The following is an 18,898-nucleotide window of genomic DNA, read 5'->3' on the forward strand; positions in this document are numbered from 1 at the left end:
ATCATTTTTATTGTATTTTATGCATAGGGAAAGGAGTGGCTTGGATAATATTAGGAAGCTACATTCGAAAAGGGGTTTTGAACCATAGAATATAAAGTTTACAAGCCTCAAATAGATATAATTGTGTTGTAAATTAAGTTAGATAAGTCAATAAAAATTGCTATGTAAACAATTGCTGATCTGTAGGAACCACTGAGGCGTATCAACTGCTTGGGAAGTGTTGTTTAGTAACAAAAGGGTGTCACATGGTATTGTGATGTCAATGACATAGTACACTACAGAATGATAATAGTAATAATGATGATGGTATTATGGCCTGTTTATACTCCAACGATAACAATAACGATAAAAAAGCTAAAAATCAATTGTTCATACAGAAAATAAAAGAAATAAGAAGTTTTTACACTAGAACGATTCGATAACAATTTAAGAGTTATGCGATAACAACATATTTTGACAAATCAAAGCAGATGATGTCATAATCATGGAAAAACATTAAAATCGTAGCAGTAGCAACGATTTTATCGTTTTTTTCCATGATTATGAAGTCATCTGATTTGATTTGTTAAAATATTTTGTTATCGTATACACAATTTTTTCAATGTGTATTTGACAATGTGTAATGTAGAAATTACCTGGAGTAACAACATCAAAGTTTTTTAAAATGTTGTAGAACCGATTTTTCTAAGGCAGAAAAATGATGTTTGATGAAAAACTGGGGAATGGATAAAGATTTTTGAAAACGGTATTTAAAAACTTGGGGAAAAGGTGTAAAAAATGGTGGATATGCCCCCTTTCCCCCAGTTCATAAATATTCAAAAATCTGTATCTCATCAAGAAAATACCATAAACTTACAAAAACTCTCTTATTTTGATTCCAAGATGAGGGTCCCAAAGAATCGCCCTGGTATCACGCGAAGCAGTGATCAGTAGAGCACTGTCAGGGGAGAATTCACATGCAATCACATCATTGAAATGACCAACTAATTTCCTTATCACTTTGTATGTCTTCATGTCCCACAAGAGAACCTGCAAATGTAAAGTATAATAATTTTTAGCCCAGCACGGTAGCTACAGGGTACAGGACCACAGTAGCTACAGGATACAGGACTGAAGTGATTCTTAATGGTTTGAATGTCATTTTTCTTTTTCAGAGGACACATTTGGAAGAAGGGGAAAGGTGGTTGGGGTGAGGTGATGAAGGCACACATTTTTCCTAAGTGTTTTATCAAGTATTTCTCTGATGTTTTTTATTTGGACCGGACACTCAACCTATTTTTTAATTTTAACGGTCAAATTCTTAATGCAACCTTTCTCAATCATGTGATCAGCTGTATATAATAGACCCACCCCTCCAAAGTGAGTTTTAAAGCCTACAACACAGTGGCATATCTAGGAGAGGGGACACACGCACATTTAAAAAAGCTTGCACAGCCAAGTCGCCCCTCCCCCTTTGAAAATGTTTGAAGCAAAACAAAACATGCTTAAATAGATAAAAATTACCTAATATCACATTATTGTGCGAGTTAGCACCCCCTTATTTAACCATCAATCCTACCATACATCAAAACTCCTACATACCACTGCTATGACATGGAAACAAATTAAACACTGTAGAGATTCTTTGGCATTAGCTTTGTGCTAATGTATAAAAAACCAACATATTATTGAAAATATTGATATTCATTGAACTATTTATTGTTTAAACGTGTCTTTTCAAACCTATTTTCTCAGCACACAACAATAAAACATTTGGTGAAGCTAACAAGGAAGCTGCATAAAAATGCCAAACTTTTAATAATGCAATTTAATTACCAACCATCAAACTTACAGTAGGTGCCGCAAGTATAGACAGCCAAACTTACCGAGCTGCCGTCACTGACAGATGCCAGCAGAGACGCATCGTGTGAGAAGCCACAGCTGCGAACAGATCGAGTGTGGCCTTTTAATGTCACGATCATGTTCCCATCATCTTTCATGTCCCACACCTTCAATGTCCGATCCTTGCATGCTGATAGCAGGATCAAGCTCCCGTCGGGTGCGAATCGAAGGTCGTTTATGGTTTGATGGTGATCGGCCAGCACCATTCTTTGCTCTGAAATGATAGATACATATCTTCAGTGATGCTGAAGACGTTTGTTTTTAATGCCGCAAGTCATGGGTCCAAACTCTGTACTGTATAATACTAACTGGCAAGATGAATAAAATTAAATCATAACACACTGCAACTATCAGAAAATACATTTGGGAAAATTGGATAACAGTACTTTAGCTTTTGGTAGCCGCCTTTGGCTCATTCAAATGAGAGGTTGTGGGTTTTGGCGTTAACACACTGCCAGAGACCATTCTTTTTTTAAATTCCACAGGTCAAGGGTTCAAACTTTCTATTGTATTAAATACTAAAGAGAGCCATATGTACTGGCAAGTTGAATAAAATTTAATCATACTGTAACACACTACAACTACAGTATGAGAAAATTTGGGAATTGGATACAGTACTTTAGCTTATGGAAGCCGTGTGATGCAACATTAAGGCTTTGGCTACTTCAATTGAGATGTGGGTTTGAGACCAACACCGGCACACTGCTTGTGTTCTTGGGCAAGACGTTACCTACCTTGACTCTCTTCATCAGGAAAGGCACATTGAGCAGTTCTTTGTGAAAAAGATATGTGCACTATACTGTATAAATCCTAGAAAATTTTTTGGAAAAGAACACGCCCCTGGATTACTGTAAACCTCAATGAGAAAACTGATTTGGAAATCTTAAAGAATGATTAATTAATAATACTGTACCTCTTGTGACATCATATGTGAGGATTTTTCCACTCCGTAAACCCATCGCCAGGATAAGTTCATTCTCACTCTCGTAGTTGTACTTATGGTAGACTTTAACATTCCTCCACTTCTTCCGCGGTACCGACGACCCGAAAGCAATAGCGTGCACAAAGTCTGGACACTCAATTTGTTTCCAGGGCTTTTCCTCTCCAGCCTGGTCTGTGATGACAAAGGCAGGTTTTCTATTCCAACCTCTGAAAAATATGGAGATCATAAACTAAAAGATCTAAAGAAATTTTAGAAAAGAATGAAAAAATATTGATCAACAATAATTGTCAATAATAATCAATGAATATACTGTAAAAGTGAGTGGAAAACTTTTTTTTCACACCATTTAAACATGAGGTTTGCCATCCACAAAACCAGTGTACTGTGTTAATTGTTAAATTGAGTAATTAGGTGAGATTTTTGTAATACCTTGTTTAGTGAACTTATATTTTTTTAAAGACATCACCAGAGGAAGAATGAAAAAAAAAAAAAAAAAATTTTGTTTTCTTATTTAGCAAAATTATTTTGCCAAAAGTTATCTACGCGAAGAAGAAGATAAAAATAAAATTTTACTGATGAATGTAAACAGTGTAGTAATGAGTAAGTATAGTTTAAAAAAAAAATTATTCAACCTGATACTAAAATATACTACTTCTTTAAAATATAATTCAAGAAATCAACTCACACTTGTTTTTTCTGTTTGTTCCACTGGACGAGTCTAACCAAACGATTTCCACACGACCAAGCAAAATATTTACAATCATGAGAGAACGCTACATGCCATGTTTCGTAGTGGTTTGTGGTCAAAGGTCGAAGGACCTGAGTTGTTTGAACATTGTTTTTCAATTCACAAATCACTGGGGCTTGGGCTGAAAATGACAAAAGATTTTTTTTCTTTATTTTAGTTTAAGCCAGCAAATATTAATACAGTCGACTTTTAGCTTATTTTACATGCCAAATTGTAGCTTTTTCCATAAATTAACGATCTGTAAGTCAAATTTTATCTAAGTTAAACAACTTTTCAATGCCATTTTGGATTTGATTTAAACCAGTTCAACTGTTCAACAATTTCTTTTACCTACTTATGTAAACCAATAACAATAGCTGCTTGTGGCCTTGTCTTTCGATTTGCTAGCTATAATGTTTTCTTAATGTTAGTCCCTGGTTGAACTAAAGAGAAACTCATAAAGCGAAATGATACTCAATGATCTGATAAGTGTCATGTTTGAAAATCCTAATGGCTTACTTTGGTACCTCTGAAGTATGCATATCTGAAATATTTACAGTATACTGAGACAACAGAGGTGGAAGAGTCATAAAGCTATTAAACATCTAGAGTGCTGACTAGGTGACGAAGCAATGCAGAGTATGTGTACCATCTAAAATAGCCGCAGTAGGAAAGCGTCACCTTCAGGTGTACGTACTATTAAAACCATAAATAAGACTGCTGACTAAGTTACTTAATCATTATTATTAATAATATTAATAAATTATTAAACTAAACGAAAAAGAGGCTAAGTGGAGCATACAGTATCTGATTAAAAAATAAAGTTCTGAGGTGCAATGAAAAATGGAATCGTGTACACTATACCCCAATGCTCATATTCAAAACTTTAAGTTACATTGAGGGCGACATTGAAGCGATGCTTAGTGTATTATGATTGGCAGCCATCTTGTATGGTACACACACAGCTCTGCATATCTTGAATATTGAATACATTGCAGTTAGTGCTCTAGTATTCTTATAATATACAGATAAGGTATCTCACGGCCATAAAGAAAAACAGCCTTGTATTTCTTAATTTGTGCTTCATCCTTGTATTTCTTGATTTGTGCTTCATGAATAAAGTTGTACTACTACCTCTATGGGAAGAATATACTTATTTGACAAAATTAACTCCTCTGTTCTTTTAAATTCCATCTGGTAAACTGCCTTTTACATTGTATATTTGTCTTGTTATTACTTGCCTGAATAAATAATAATATTAATATAATTTCATCCTTAAGTTATATAAACATCTGCCAATCACGGAAACTGTCTGACCTATTGGAATATGATAACTTATGCGATTCATGAGCAATTCAACAAAGTAACCTTTCACTTGGGACTCATTTTGTTTTGCTTGAAATCTAGAAGCAGTGCCAGTCTTGCTTGTACATGAACGATAATTAAATATTCATAATTACGGTAACTATTTTTGATTGCATCTGCAACGCAAGTGTATTGTAAATAGAGTATGACAAGAGACAAGATAAACAACTCTTTAAGTATCAACATTCTTTGACTTTGAACTACAGTTCACCATAATTCTTTCAATGACATTCTATCCTTTGTATAATGCCTTTGCTTCTGCAAACCTGTAAATATATTTGTTTATTTTTAAACCTTTTATTTTGAATTTAGCATCAAAGGTTGATGGTTTTGTTTTACTCTAAATATAGGAGCAGTGCCAGTCTATTCATAATTACGGTAACAATTTTTGATTGCATCCGCAACGCAAGTGTAGTGTAAATAGAGTATGATAAGAGACAAGACAAACAACTCTTTAAGTATCACATGATTATATTTACCATGTGTTATCATTTTTGGAGATTGTTTAAAATCAATTTTAAAATTTGTTTCTTTAGTCCATGAATTATAGGCAATTCTATTTTGGGTCACAACCAATAGAGTACTTTGAGAATCAGAACTATGACAGTACAGAAGGTACCTGCACAAACCTTATTTAATAATATATAACATAAAGGCCTATCTGTTAACTGGTAAATACTGATAATGTAGGCCTATGAGTATGAGATGAGTATGAGATAAGTCTACAAGTGTAACCTTGAAATATATGACCTTCAGATTGACCTAAAATCCATATTGTACCACTTCCCTTTGTGAAATGATTTGAATAGAAGTACAACACAAATGTACAATACAGTATAATCATGGATCTATTTAATAGTACTGTAGGTCCATGCATAGTGGAAAGCTCTATACATGGACCTGCTGGTATGCTGGTAGTAGTAATGCATACCTATCCATGCTTTACTCTATGGTTCATGGGACAATGATTTAGTTAAGATTTTTGTTTTGTATTTTTGGATGAATCACTTGGAAATGAGTGTCACTGATTCTAAGTGATTACAAAATATTGAAATATTTCTAATTGGAGAGTGGTACCTATAGTTTGCCAACAACACTACACAATAATAAATTACTCTTATCAGAATCTATATTATATCAATATTAAGTACTGATACTGTTTTTCTTTATAAATTTATTATAACCTAACAAAACTGAATAAGGTAGGCTTTTTCATTTGAAACCACAAGTTTTCTCAGCAGCAGGACTTTTTTTTTTTTATAATACAGTTAATATTATTAATTAAATTTTATTATTTACAAAAGAGATCAAAATGCAGTACCGGTACATTAAAACCTATTTTTTGTTTTACAAAGATGTACAAGAAAAAAACCAATCCAAAAAAATTGCACATACAAATTAATACTATAATATTATCATTCAAATTTCCACAAAATGTTGACCAATTGACAATTTGCAACAATAAAACTCAACGTATTAAGCTGCTTTCATATCGGATCAATATCAAAATTGAGTGGTTCCGTGGGTCCTCCGATTCGAATATTCTGATTTGATGCGATCAAGACTTACGAAAGATTAAAATTGTGTATCATTATCAACCAAGTACAGATAAAATACAATATAAAACTGCTCTCCAGCAAGAATGCGTCTCTAAAGTTTTTAAAGATTGCACACTGGGAGCCAGGCAGATCTCAAAAGGGAGATTATTCCATATAGTCTGGGACCAATGACAGAAAAAATATTATATGAAATGCGAAGTATCTTCATTTTATATTATAACCTATTATTAGTCATATTTAGTTAACTGCAACATGTCAATATCATGTATTGTGCTTATAAAAAGAATTTTTTTTTGGATAACTGTCTGACCAGTGACCTTGGACTTTAGTGAGATTATGGCAATAAGCAAAAGGTATTGAAGCCTTTACAACTTTACACTTACATCCTATTTTTAAAAAACACTACTAAATGGCCTTGTGATTCAAGCCAGGCACTCGCAGCACCATGCAATCGTCGGCTGACGCATCCAACTCCACTCTCTCTGAGCATCAGACGATGCAACGTCTGTTGACTGTCATTAAAAAAGGATCCATTGCACGTGCGCGTCATGGTATTGTGTTATTCATACATGTAGAATCGCTTAAGAAATCAGATGGAGTGAATGCCCTGCTTAAAGCCCTGATATCTTCATTATTTTGCTCTCTCAGTCTCATTGTATGATTTAGCATTAGATTTTTGCCAAGTTCTGATCTTCCATAAACTAATCACTGTTAATTTCTGTTTGCAAAACAGATTTTCAGTACACAGCATGCAAGCCAAGATTCGTTACCATTGAGTAAGTTAAACCTGATCTTTGGCATGGATCCATTGCTAGCTGATGCAATAAGGTCAATGAATTTTAGTGATTAACTACCCTGACATTCTTTTTTTCACCTATGAATCTTCATGTAGCAACAGTCACAGTTGTCGGGACATCTTGATATAAGTTGGCCTCCCGGTAGGCCTATTATGATTTTTAGTGGGTTTTATCAAAGAGTATAAATAGAACAAGAGAGCAAAGTCCCGTTCGTAAAAACGTCATGCCTGTGTAGGACGCCAACTAACAGTTGTATATTCTTTTTATTTGGCTCTCTTGTTCTATTTATACTCTTTGGTTTTATCACCAAAATATATATATATATTTTAAATTATTATTTATTGTATAATTGAAACTTCTATTTAAAATTCACTATTATATAAATTGAACCTTTTATTTAAAATATGAATTACGGTGCTTACTGTACCCTTAGGAATATAATCAGGGCTCGATTTAGTACTAGCCCGACGTACAATGTCTAGTAAAAACCGCTCCGGGCTAGCCTATTTACTCATCAAGTTGCCCGGTTGTCTAGTGGAGAATTAGCAAGAAAAACATTTAAAAAAAAAACAAAAAAAAAAACGAAACTTTCGAGACAATCCCTGCACAAGAGGTACCGCAGCCCAGAGAGAACACTCTAGCTAGCGTTCAGCTCTCCACATGCGCGAATGTTGAATTATTAAGATGATCCCCAAGTCATTCACCAACCACTACAGTCTCTCTCTCAACAGAAGATCGTTTGATCGTTGAATCGGGTTGATTTAGGTACATTTAATTTAATGTACTACCTTGTATTCATATTATTTTCTCATAATGATATTTATAAAATGTTCAACTTTTAATAATTAAGTAATTCAATGCTATAGGAAGCTAGGCTAGCCTAGGCCTAGGCCCTGGGTCTTGTTTAGGCCTAGACCAAGGTAGCCTAGTCTAGCCTATAAGCAAGATTTATTGCCATTGGGGGTGAGTGACTTGAGACCTGAAGATTTAACAGATGCATTGGTTTGATTGATTTCTGGGCCCTTTGTTAAATATTACAATGCCGACATTATAACCAGGGAGATGCAAAGCATGCTCATCTGTCCCTGTTAGTGTTATAACCATAGTTGATTTTACAGCATGGGAGATTTTTTATTCAACTCTAAATTGAGGGGGTAGCTCAAACAGCAATGCTACAGAAATTATGAAATTGCAAATCAACCTTCAAATTTAATTGTCGCTAATAAATAATTTGAAACAAAATTTTTTCCTATCTGTGGGCTAGTAAAATTGTGGGCTAGTAAAATCTCTAGTAAACTAGCCCAGTGGGCTAGTTACCAAAAAAAGTTAGGGCAAGCCCTGATTATGCATAGTCCTATTTTTTTTAAAATCATTCTTTTACAGTATTCAAGCAACAACAAAAAAAGAAAGCACATCAAATCCAGGTCATGAGCTGAATATAGACCAATGCAGGAAGACGACAAACAAATTGGATTACGAAATATAACACAATAAAGAATGAAATATTGAAGTACTATGACTTCAAGATTTTTTTTTTTTTTGCAGTGTGCATGTTATATTAAGCATGTTGTTAGGAGGTGTTCTATGTACAGTATTAATGATCAAACGCTACTCTATCACAGCCAATCACTAATGACCAAAACTGGATGTTTCATTTTAACATTTCAGAAGGATAAATGGTAGCTGGAATTGTTTCAACTTTTTATAGCACCACAATAGTTTTCAGTTGAGTGAGAGATTTCAATCAATGATTTGTAGACCTGTGAGAATTGCTTAGGAAGGTATCAGATAAAGAAATTGTTTTACTGTAAATGCCTGAAGTAACAACCAAAATCTTTTACAATCAATGGTGGATCCAGGAATTTAAAAAAGAGGAGGCCCAGGGAGAAACTATCATCGATGGAGGGTCTAGATCACCCCAGCCAGCCATTGTTGGGGCTAAGGTAAGAAAATTTTATGATTATGGCACCTCTAAAATAACCGGAAAGGGCACACTCAGATTTTCACCGTTCTTTTTTTTTTTATAATTTTGAAAAATTATCACTTGAATCTGCCACTAAAAAATGTTTTTTTTTTTTTTTTTTTTTTTTTTTCTTGGTTTTCAATTTAATTTTTTCTTTTTTTTTTTTCTGGACGATACATTAAATTTTATACATTCATTAGTTATGACTGCATCTTGTAAAGTGACATGAGCGCAATCAGCACATATCCCATTACATTATCCAACAGTACATGGTAGTAAAGCAAACAACACATTCACAGGCAGTGCGTCCATGGAGCTACGTATGATGATCGATGGGAAAAATTACCGGTACAGTATATCAACAGCATTTTTTTCTTTAACTTTTTAGTTTTAGATCTTGCAATTGAAAAACATGTTAATTGTTTATGCAAAATGCACAAGATTTGAAATATCTGCTGTTAGGCGAGACCTTTTTATACCTTGTTTTGTGAACTTATTTTTTTTAAAGATCGTCACAGGAGGGCCGAAAAAAAATAAAAATAAAATTTTGTTTTCTTATTTAACAAATGATTTTGCCAAAAACATCTAGACCGAGGAGAAAATAAAAATTAAATGTTGCTGAATGTAAACAGTGTAGTAATGAGGTGGTTTAAATGCTTTAAATTTATATAATTAGGAAGAAATACCTATCCTATTTTTGGCAGCAGGCATATCAAACTAAACAAAAACATCTTATTTTTTTCTGAAATTTCCATTTTTTCGTGGCGGCAAATGCGCTAATTGGCTAAAAATAATTTTTATATTTATCTGAAATCACCAATATTGCCGGGCGGTGGGTTCGATAAACAAGGTATAAAAAAAGTCTTGACTTTATGTACTGTCTGTATCATTTTGATTTATATATGTTCGACAAAATACTATGAAAATCATTTACATTCAAAAGCTATTTTATTTTAGCTCCATGTTAATACCGGTACTAATACTATACTATTCTCATTTGTTTAAAACTATATTATTATTATTAAGAAGCCTTGGTAGGTCTAGGCCCTACTAGGCCTACCTAGCGAGGGTATCCCCTAGGGAGGCTATGCTAATTCGGGTCTGAAAATGGGCCCGATTCGCTAGCCTAGGTAGGGCCTAGAAAGGCCCATTCATTATACAGTAATTAGCAATTCGCCAGCCAAGACCAGTCACTGTCATGACATCATGGAGGAGGAAGATACTGTTAAATCATTAATACTGTTCTTAAAATGATGTAATTAATTACTGAAAAGTGAGGCATCCGAGCATAGCCTAGGCCTATATTTATGTACTGTACGCATTCTAGTCGGTATTCCACCGAGCAGTGAGATACCGTCCAGCACTGCATAGCATAGGCGGCATTACACGTTGTTGTTGTTTGTTCCAATGTGGCGGACGGGTTTCGAAATATTTTTACTCGTGATTTGCAGACACACAATAAAATTGATACTTACGAATTTCGTCTTCACCAGACGACTGGATATTCATTTCAGGTTGTAGTTTCTTTATAATATAATATATTTCTTGTTAATATATTCCTATTTTCGGTGAAAACAATCAATGACTAGGCCTAAGATACATCAAATTTAAAATCGCGTTGTATGGGGCTACTATCTACTACGTTGTCGTACAGTACGTGAGATTTCACACACACATGCTTATATCAAAGATACTAGAAATACAAGATAGAGTTCTCCACACAAAAAAAGTGTTCCACCGAAATGCATGGTGTTCATTAGTGGAAAAGGAAGGGCGCCTTTTGCGTCTGGATATACTTAGCAACAGAAGGGCGCCCTGTACGTTGGGCACGAAGTATAGGAAACTGCATGGTTAAAAAGAAGGGCGCCGCCTACGTTGGGCACGACTTCCGCCTCAATTTTACAATGCGAGAACTCTATCTTGTATTTCTAGTATCTTTGCTTATATGTAGGTTCGTCTCATTGACCAATCAGGGATTCGCAAACGATTACACCCACCATTCAAGGGAGAAAAAAAAACGTAAACAAACGGTGATGAGATGTACTGCAAAGATCTTTGATGTGTAAGTCAGGCAGAGGGAGTTATAATAATAATAATAATTTTATTGGCTCTCTCTTTCAAAGAAGAGGAACACTCTCACGCAGGAGAGGTTCGAACATACAACAGAACAAAAGTTTAGTTTAGTTGTAGAAATTTCAATGGAGTTTGTCCACCAATATCATTAGTTTATAAATTTTCTCATTCCAGTCAGCAGCAGATTACAATATCTTTAAATTGATTGAGCTTGTGTCAATATACATAAATAATTAATGCTATAATAGTTTAAAAATCACATGATATTCAATCTTACAGAGCATTATTTATCACAATTTTTTTTTATTACAGCGAGACATATCAAAATAATTATCTTCATCCATATTTTCCTTTTCAGTTTGTGCAACTTTCATACATTGTTTTTTTTTAGTTTAGTTGTGTTAATATTTATATAATTAATGTATTAGTATTTTTTAAATTTACCAGATTTTACCTGTATTTAATGTTATTTAGGTGTAATAAAAGTTATCTTCTATCTTCTTTGCTGTACTATACCGGTACATAAACATAAATGTACTGGTATCAAATTAATAAGCAAGTCTTGGAAGCTGACCAAATAGTAACCTCAGGGCAAAAAAATCAAATATTTCAAATTTATTATTTAAGCTTGAAAAGTGGCATGCTGAAAAACATCATGCACATGTTTTGTGCTCCTTAATTAAAAACAGCCGACATTTTAAGCTTTTAGGTCAGTCGGGCTTGGGCAATGCAAAGGTGTTTTTTTTCTTAAGGCCAAGTTAAACCAGACCTCTGCGAGGCCCAAGGTTCCTGAAATATTGTAGTACTGTATTTGCGATGACCAGGGTGACCAACAAACGAAACCAGGGAGACCTCAAGTGTTAACCCGGCAGTTTCTTTTTTATTGTTAAGCACATCGAGGCTTTAGCATAAGGCGCTATTTAAGCCAAAATTATTATAATAATTATTTCTATTTTTAATTATTATTATTTTATTATTAATCCTGGCATCAGGTTTTCTTTGTTCTGCTTGTTTAGTGCCAATATGATAAAAAGGTGTAGGCTAGTAGCTGTGGGGGCTGTAGAATATATTTTCTGGTTTGATGGGGGGGGCGCCCCCTACATTAACTATGGGTCGGAGCCAACAATGGTTTCACTATACCGTACTGTACAAGCTGCAAAAGGATTATCCTGTCAAGTATCAAGTTTGTTTTTATCAAACCACAACACAATTCTATGCTGTATCTGTAGAACCTATAAATCCAAACCACAGTATTGAAGGTTTTTGGAGTGTAAAGTTTTCTGTCCATACTACCCAGGAAAGTCCCTAAAGCCAAATCAATCACATTTAAGACAGTTAGTTGGACAACGAAGATAAACAACATTCCATAAATGTTTTCGTTTTATCATAGAGTTAATACTAGTCTTTTCAAGGGTAGGGGGTATTGTCTTTCATTAGTTATGGCTTTAATATTTGTCAAAATAGAAAATTATTAAATAGGGCAGGACGTCATATCCAGTTTTGCTTTGGTACGGACGTTCATAACAAACAGATATCTGGAAAGTCACTTTTGCCTGTTTACAAAAAAACAGCGTAACATATATGTCACATATATGTTACGCTGTTTTTTTGTAACATATATGTCACATATATGTGACATATATGTTACGCTGTTTTTTTGTAAACAGCGTAACATATATGTCACATACTGTACATACACACGAAGGGTATCCTAAAGGTTCCTTTGCTTGAAAGCAGGAACCAAAGATTGGTGAGGCAGAGAAAATTGATGCACAAGAGGATGAGAAACTAGTAATTTATTTTATTTGGCCTAATCTTGAGCAAATGATTACCAGTTGTATAAATAATAGCAATATTAATTTTTACAGAATTTTAAATTGGCTGGTAAGTTTCATGGCATAGGCTGGTTTCAGCCTGAAGGTGGGGGTGGGGGAGGGTAGTGCAAAAAATGAGAATACGAAACTAAACCCCAGAATGCGGAATTAATCTCCCTGCTCCAATGAAAAACTTATGGTCATTTTTAGTATTTTAACCCACTTAGTGAAACTAATTTGCTACTATGAGGGGTGGGGGATGCACACCCCTACCCTCAGGCCTATTGATATTTGTAGAGATGTCCGTAAATAAGCTAATCTGTCTCATTGGAAGTTGAAATGTGCAATTTAAAGCTATAACATAATTTATAAGAGTTTTTCTAGATTTCACCAAAGAAGAAGTAAGAATTTGCATAAAAACAAAGGCTTCAGTATTTTCAGATTATTTTTTATTCATTTGGTCCCAGTCAAAGATTGTCACCAACGATATTTTGTATGAATAACGCATATAATTGTCATATACATTTATATAAATATATATATCATCTATTATATCACAGTCATTAACAAAATAAATTAAACAAACAGTCCATGTACATCATATATACAGTACGCCAAAATAACTATTTTCAATTAATACAAAATTACAAATTTAGTTTGACAATAAATTAGAAATGATTTGATAAATTTATTATATTGAGCAAAGTGTATTTTCTCCATTAGCATTCAAATCTGAGGAGCCCTAAGTAAGTTTCAACAATAGCAGAGCACCCATACTAGGGAAGCACAGCTATCATAGACAAGGGAATAGGCTGGTTTTGGCTTGGGGGAGGGGGAAGAATGAGAATGCGGAAATAATTCCCAGAATGTAGTATTTTAACCCGGCTTAGTGGAGCTAATTTGCTGGGGTTGGGGGCTGTCTCTTATACACATCTAGATGTGTATAAGAGACAGCAATTAAAGTATAATCATGAATCAGTAAAGAATAAAACAACAATACAGCGCAGAATCGCATGGCCGGACGCGATTATTTTTTCCGTACGAAACATTTACATGAAACTCCACTCGGGCCGTCTCGGCTGAATCGACCCGAAAATCTCATTGCAGAATTCAGGAGGTCAAAAGGTCATCAACAGATAAACGTGGCCCAGCCCAATAATCTCCGCTCACCAATATTGATCATGAAGGTACGATAGATCAATGAACTTTGAAAGTAAAACAATAATCAATTTGATAGCATCAATGCTGTCTCTTATACACATCTAGATGTGTATAAGAGACAGCACGAAGGGTATCCTAAAGGTTCCTTTGCTTGAAAGCAGGAACCAAAGATTGGTGAGGCAGAGAAAATTGATGCACAAGAGGATGAGAAACTAGTAATTTATTTTATTTGGCCTAATCTTGAGCAAATGATTACCAGTTGTATAAATAATAGCAATATTAATTTTTACAGAATTTTAAATTGGCTGGTAAGTTTCATGGCATAGGCTGGTTTCAGCCTGAAGGTGGGGGTGGGGGAGGGTAGTGCAAAAAATGAGAATACGAAACTAAACCCCAGAATGCGGAATTAATCTCCCTGCTCCAATGAAAAACTTATGGTCATTTTTAGTATTTTAACCCACTTAGTGAAACTAATTTGCTACTATGAGGGGTGGGGGATGCACACCCCTACCCTCAGGCCAATTGATATTTGTAGAGACGTCCGTAAATAAGCTAATCTGTCTCATTGGAAGTTGAAATGTGCAATTTAAAGCTATAACATAATTTATAAGAGTTTTTCTAGATTTCACAAAGAAGAAGTAAGAATTTGCATAAAAACAAAGGCTTCAGTATTTTCAGATTATTTTTTATTCATTTGGTCCCAGTCAAAGATTGTCACCAACAATATTTTGTATATAACGCATATAATTGTCATATAAATATATATATCATCTGTTATATCACAGTCATTAACAAAATAAATTAAACAAACAGTCCATGTACATCATATATACAGTACACCAAAATAACTATTTTCAATTAATACAAAATTACAAATTTAGTTTGACAATAAATTAGAAATAATTTGATAAATTTATTATATTGAGCAGAGTGTATTTTCTCCATTAGCATTCAAATCTGAGGAGCCCTAAATAAGTTTCAACAATAGCAGAGCACCCATACTAGGGAAGCACAGCTATCATAGACAAGGGAATAGGCTGGTTTTGGCTTGGGGGAGGGGGAAGAATGAGAATGCGGAAATAATTCCCAGAATGTAGTATTTTAACCCGGCTTAGTGGAGCTAATTTGCTGGGGTTGGGGGAGGGGTGTATCCCATCCCCAGCTTACACCCATGATAGAATCTCTACAGCAATGGATTCTTCATAACTGTGGATGAAAAGATGTGATTTCAGTACTGATCCGTTGACGCCGGGGGTAATATACATACAAAGCCATAGCAATCAACATTACAACCAACGCCACCAGAACACCAATTGTTAGACCTAAAAAAGAAAACATCGAATATAAAAAGAAATTCGTAAGAGCTCAGACTCCAGGGGGCCAACTAAGCTATGTCCACACTACCAAATTTTATGTGACAAATTTGTGTTATGTGCCCATATATGGGCATGATGATGTCATATTTTACCCAAATATGGGCATGTCACACACAATTTGCTAGTGTGGACGGAGCCTTAAAACAAAATTGAGAAATGGTCACAGATTCAAGTTCTATTGATCAGGAATATAAAAATTAACTTAATCATTAACTGTGATCATGTATACTGTAGTTCCTCGGGTGTAAGCCCATCCCCTACCTTACGCCGAACTTTACATACCAGCCTCAGGGGCGGGTCCAGAGAGGTCCAGAGATGTCCAAAAGGGGGGGGGGCCGAAATTTGGGCCGATCGAGACAACAATGTCCTATGGGTTCCGGGGGCATGCCCCCGCGAAATTTTTGTGTTCTGGACGCCCGAAAATAACATTTGAGGCGTTGTGGGCTATCATTTTTTTCTTTTTTTCTTTTTTTAACTCACTCCCAAAAGGGGGGGGGGGGCAGGCCGGGGCCCCCTTCCCCTAAATCCACCCCTGAGCCTTTCCTCGAGCAAAAGCCCAGGGTATGATTTAAATGAGTAACATTTAACAATAATAATACTTAAACATTTATAAGGTGCCAATTCCAAGGATGATCAAAGGCGCGAGCGTTATTACCCCTGGTCACTGGATAACGTACAATGGCAAACCAGCACAAAGGGAAACTTCCTCTACTCCCTTGGAAGTATCCCTAGTCGTTTGCTACTTCTTTAGCGCATGAAACTATGAACATTTAATGCCACAACATCCTACCAGGTACCCATTTATACTTCTGGGTAGAGAGAGGCAAAAAAACTGCCCACCCCCAAAATCGGCCCAATTTTGTGTTCAAGGGGGGTGGGTGGCCACCAGAGGAATTAAAATAAAGATGTGTCAGTATCAATGTAAACATAAAAAATAGGGTAGTACTGATTTACAAACTCATGTTTTGGATAATTAAGCACAGTACCTAATTTTTGGTTCTTGAGCACATCAATTGGACTAGACCCATTTTCCATCATTTCCAGTCCATAACATTTGCAAAGAATAAAAGAAAACTGCAATACCACAAACACCAACATTTTCCAGTGTATTTTATTGTAACCCTGAAAAGGAAAAATATTATGATTATTCTTACTTGGTGTACATGTAATAGGCTAATAAGGAAAATTCAGAGATTCTGGACTACACAGAAAAATAATGGTGGCCTGTATCGAAAACACAATTAAATAATTTGCCCTTCAATTCCAGACCACCTTTGGGAACTTAATGGTGGTCTCGTGGTTTGGTCTTCATTAGCTTTGTGTGAAAATACTTAATTGTTATTTGGGTCTTTGAATAAGTACCGTAGTCATTAGAGGAGTCTTGGAATTAGAGGGGTCTCGGGTTAGAGGGGTCACTGATAGTGAATCAGAGGAGGGTGTCTGTTCAAGAATGTCAAATCTATCTAGACTGTTTCATTTTTAGAAGTAAATTCGAGGACCACCTCATATAGCTAAGTTGGCAGAGTATCCAAATGGTATTCCTATTTAAAAGGTCTTGCCCAGAAAACACAAAACCTTATTATAATGTTCACGAACGTTTAGAACTTTCTGGTTAGATTATGTCAGAAAATAACATTGCAGCAAACATATTTGACCTATTTTATTTTTATAAGGATTTTTCTTTCTACAAAAACGTTTAAAATACCAAACTGTAAAAATCATGGAATAATGTCATAGATAGGCCTATGTAATTTAGACAAAAAGTTTTTCACAAAAATAAAATATTGTATTAATATATTTTCTAGCAGCATATAGGGTAGGCCCACGAGCCAGGGCTGCCATCCAAGACGGCAGCTTCGCTATTGAAGTTCTACTATATTTACACCTAGCTTAGGCCCAGCCCAATAATCTCCGCTCACCAATATTGATCATGAAGGTACGATAGATCAATGAACTTTGAAAGTAAAACAATAATCAATTTGATAGCATCAATGTGAATAAATTTCATGTGGTTCCAACATATATACAAGCCTTGAACTACACCACACCAGACTTCGAACTTCACCCTTCACCAAGGAAGTTTTAATTAAGTTCAGTCTTAGTGGCAAGTGCGCCTCCTACGTTCAGTACACGCTCGAGTTTTCTCACGCTCGACTCTCGACCTATGTAAGCTCTCGCGTTGACTTTTAAACACGTGTATTTTATGTAGTTCTGGTTGACGAAGGTAGTTGTAGTTGTGAATCCCGTAGTGAATGTATTAATAATTTGGAGAAAAACATGGGGAAAGAAAAGAAAAAGGTATATCTCTTTTGCTATCTAAAAACTCATTAATCAGTATGTGTTAAAAAGCAGAGTTAATATATATAGATAGGCCTATATTGACACGATAATGTAAAGAAGCTAGGCCTAGGCCCTACTAGGCAAGGACGCTCGGTAAAACAGAAGGTCCAGATGGCCTTGCCATCGAGTTAAAATCACCACCTGGTGGTCTTAGCTAGGCCTGGACTACTAGTCAAATGAACATGCGCTTAAGTACAAATAGGTCAAAAACATCGTCCAGTTTACTTAATTAAAAAAGATTAGACGAATTAAAATAACTCATTCAATAACATAAAAGCCCATAACTAAACTAGCCTAGGCCTATATATTTTATTTTAAATTTATTTTACAACCCCCTCCCCCCCCCCCAAGAGACAGGGTCCTTGATGTACAGTAATCACAAATGAATACCGTAAAAACCTTGAATTGAAGCCCAGTGGGCTTAATCTCGAGATAAAGCCCATCTCAAATTGAAGCACCTCTCTTTAGTTAGCAAAAATAGCCTCAAAAAGGAGCCCATTTCGATATCATAGGCTTCTTTTTGAAATAGTACAATGCAAACACTGTACATGAATTTCAGAAAACAAAATAAATTAAAAACAAGCTTGGTTTATACAGTAGTTTAGGTGATTCAATGCCATTTAAATACAATTCATGATACAAGATTGATGTTACATTGGCCTTACAGTATTTATTGTTTTATAGTACAAATTCACCCAGCCCTCCAGAATCTGAATGCCCTTGTGTTGATCCTTGATATACAGCATGGAGGTATTATTGAGAAGGAGATCACTCGGCAACAGATCCCTTTGACGCGACAAACCTATGTGTTCCCCGCTTTTGGATCGCGCGCGGGCGTATTACCCTATAATTCACATTTTTTTAGTTAGCAACAACTTGGCAACGACATGCATTTATAC

At 35.1% G+C, this 18,898-nt stretch overlaps 2 protein-coding genes and 1 long non-coding RNA gene across 3 annotated transcripts in view; 1 reads left to right on the plus strand and 2 right to left on the minus strand.

The window, feature by feature from the left end:
- Nucleotides 1–826: 826 nt before the first annotated feature.
- LOC117105231 (WD repeat and SOCS box-containing protein 1-like) lies at nucleotides 827–10,878 on the minus strand. The gene is made up of 5 exons (XM_033246311.1): nucleotides 10,711–10,878; nucleotides 3,510–3,693; nucleotides 2,795–3,030; nucleotides 1,866–2,095; nucleotides 827–1,029 (listed from the first exon to the last, which is right to left on the minus strand). Exons 1-5 carry the CDS (start codon nucleotides 10,742–10,744, stop codon nucleotides 853–855), a joined length of 861 nt encoding a protein of 286 aa, XP_033102202.1. The 5' UTR covers nucleotides 10,745–10,878; the 3' UTR covers nucleotides 827–852.
- Nucleotides 10,879–15,113: 4,235 nt separating this feature from the next.
- Nucleotides 15,114–17,755, minus strand: LOC117105242. The gene is made up of 3 exons (XR_004444874.1): nucleotides 17,579–17,755; nucleotides 16,646–16,781; nucleotides 15,114–15,605 (listed from the first exon to the last, which is right to left on the minus strand). It is a non-coding gene; the product is annotated as an uncharacterized LOC117105242 (long non-coding RNA).
- Nucleotides 17,756–17,807: 52 nt separating this feature from the next.
- LOC117105243 (pescadillo-like) overlaps nucleotides 17,808–18,898 on the plus strand; it is a 9,081-nt gene continuing 7,990 nt past the window's right edge. Inside the window, exons 1-2 of the mRNA XM_033246327.1 lie at nucleotides 17,808–17,892; nucleotides 17,924–17,957. Coding sequence (XP_033102218.1) covers nucleotides 17,937–17,957 — 21 coding nt within the window. The 5' untranslated portion in view covers nucleotides 17,808–17,892; nucleotides 17,924–17,936. The remainder of the gene's footprint in view (nucleotides 17,893–17,923; nucleotides 17,958–18,898) is intronic.

This window comes from Anneissia japonica, unplaced genomic scaffold, assembly GCF_011630105.1.
Source record: "Anneissia japonica isolate Jap-2015-1 unplaced genomic scaffold, ASM1163010v1 scaffold287726_len2788222_cov184, whole genome shotgun sequence".
Lineage (NCBI taxonomy): Eukaryota > Metazoa > Echinodermata > Crinoidea > Comatulida > Comatulidae > Anneissia > Anneissia japonica.

What these genes read in the sequence shown, in the direction of transcription:
- LOC117105231 (XM_033246311.1), bottom strand. Translation starts at nt 10,744, where the DNA reads ATGAATATCCAGTCGTCTGGTGAAGACGAAATTC. An exon ending in AACAAACAGAAAAAACAAGT is followed by an intron (nt 3,031 to 3,509) that starts GTGAGTTGATTT and finishes CATATTTTTCAG; the next exon opens with AGGTTGGAATAGAAAACCTG. An exon ending in CTGTCAGTGACGGCAGCTCG is followed by an intron (nt 1,030 to 1,865) that starts GTAAGTTTGGCT and finishes TTACATTTGCAG; the next exon opens with GTTCTCTTGTGGGACATGAA.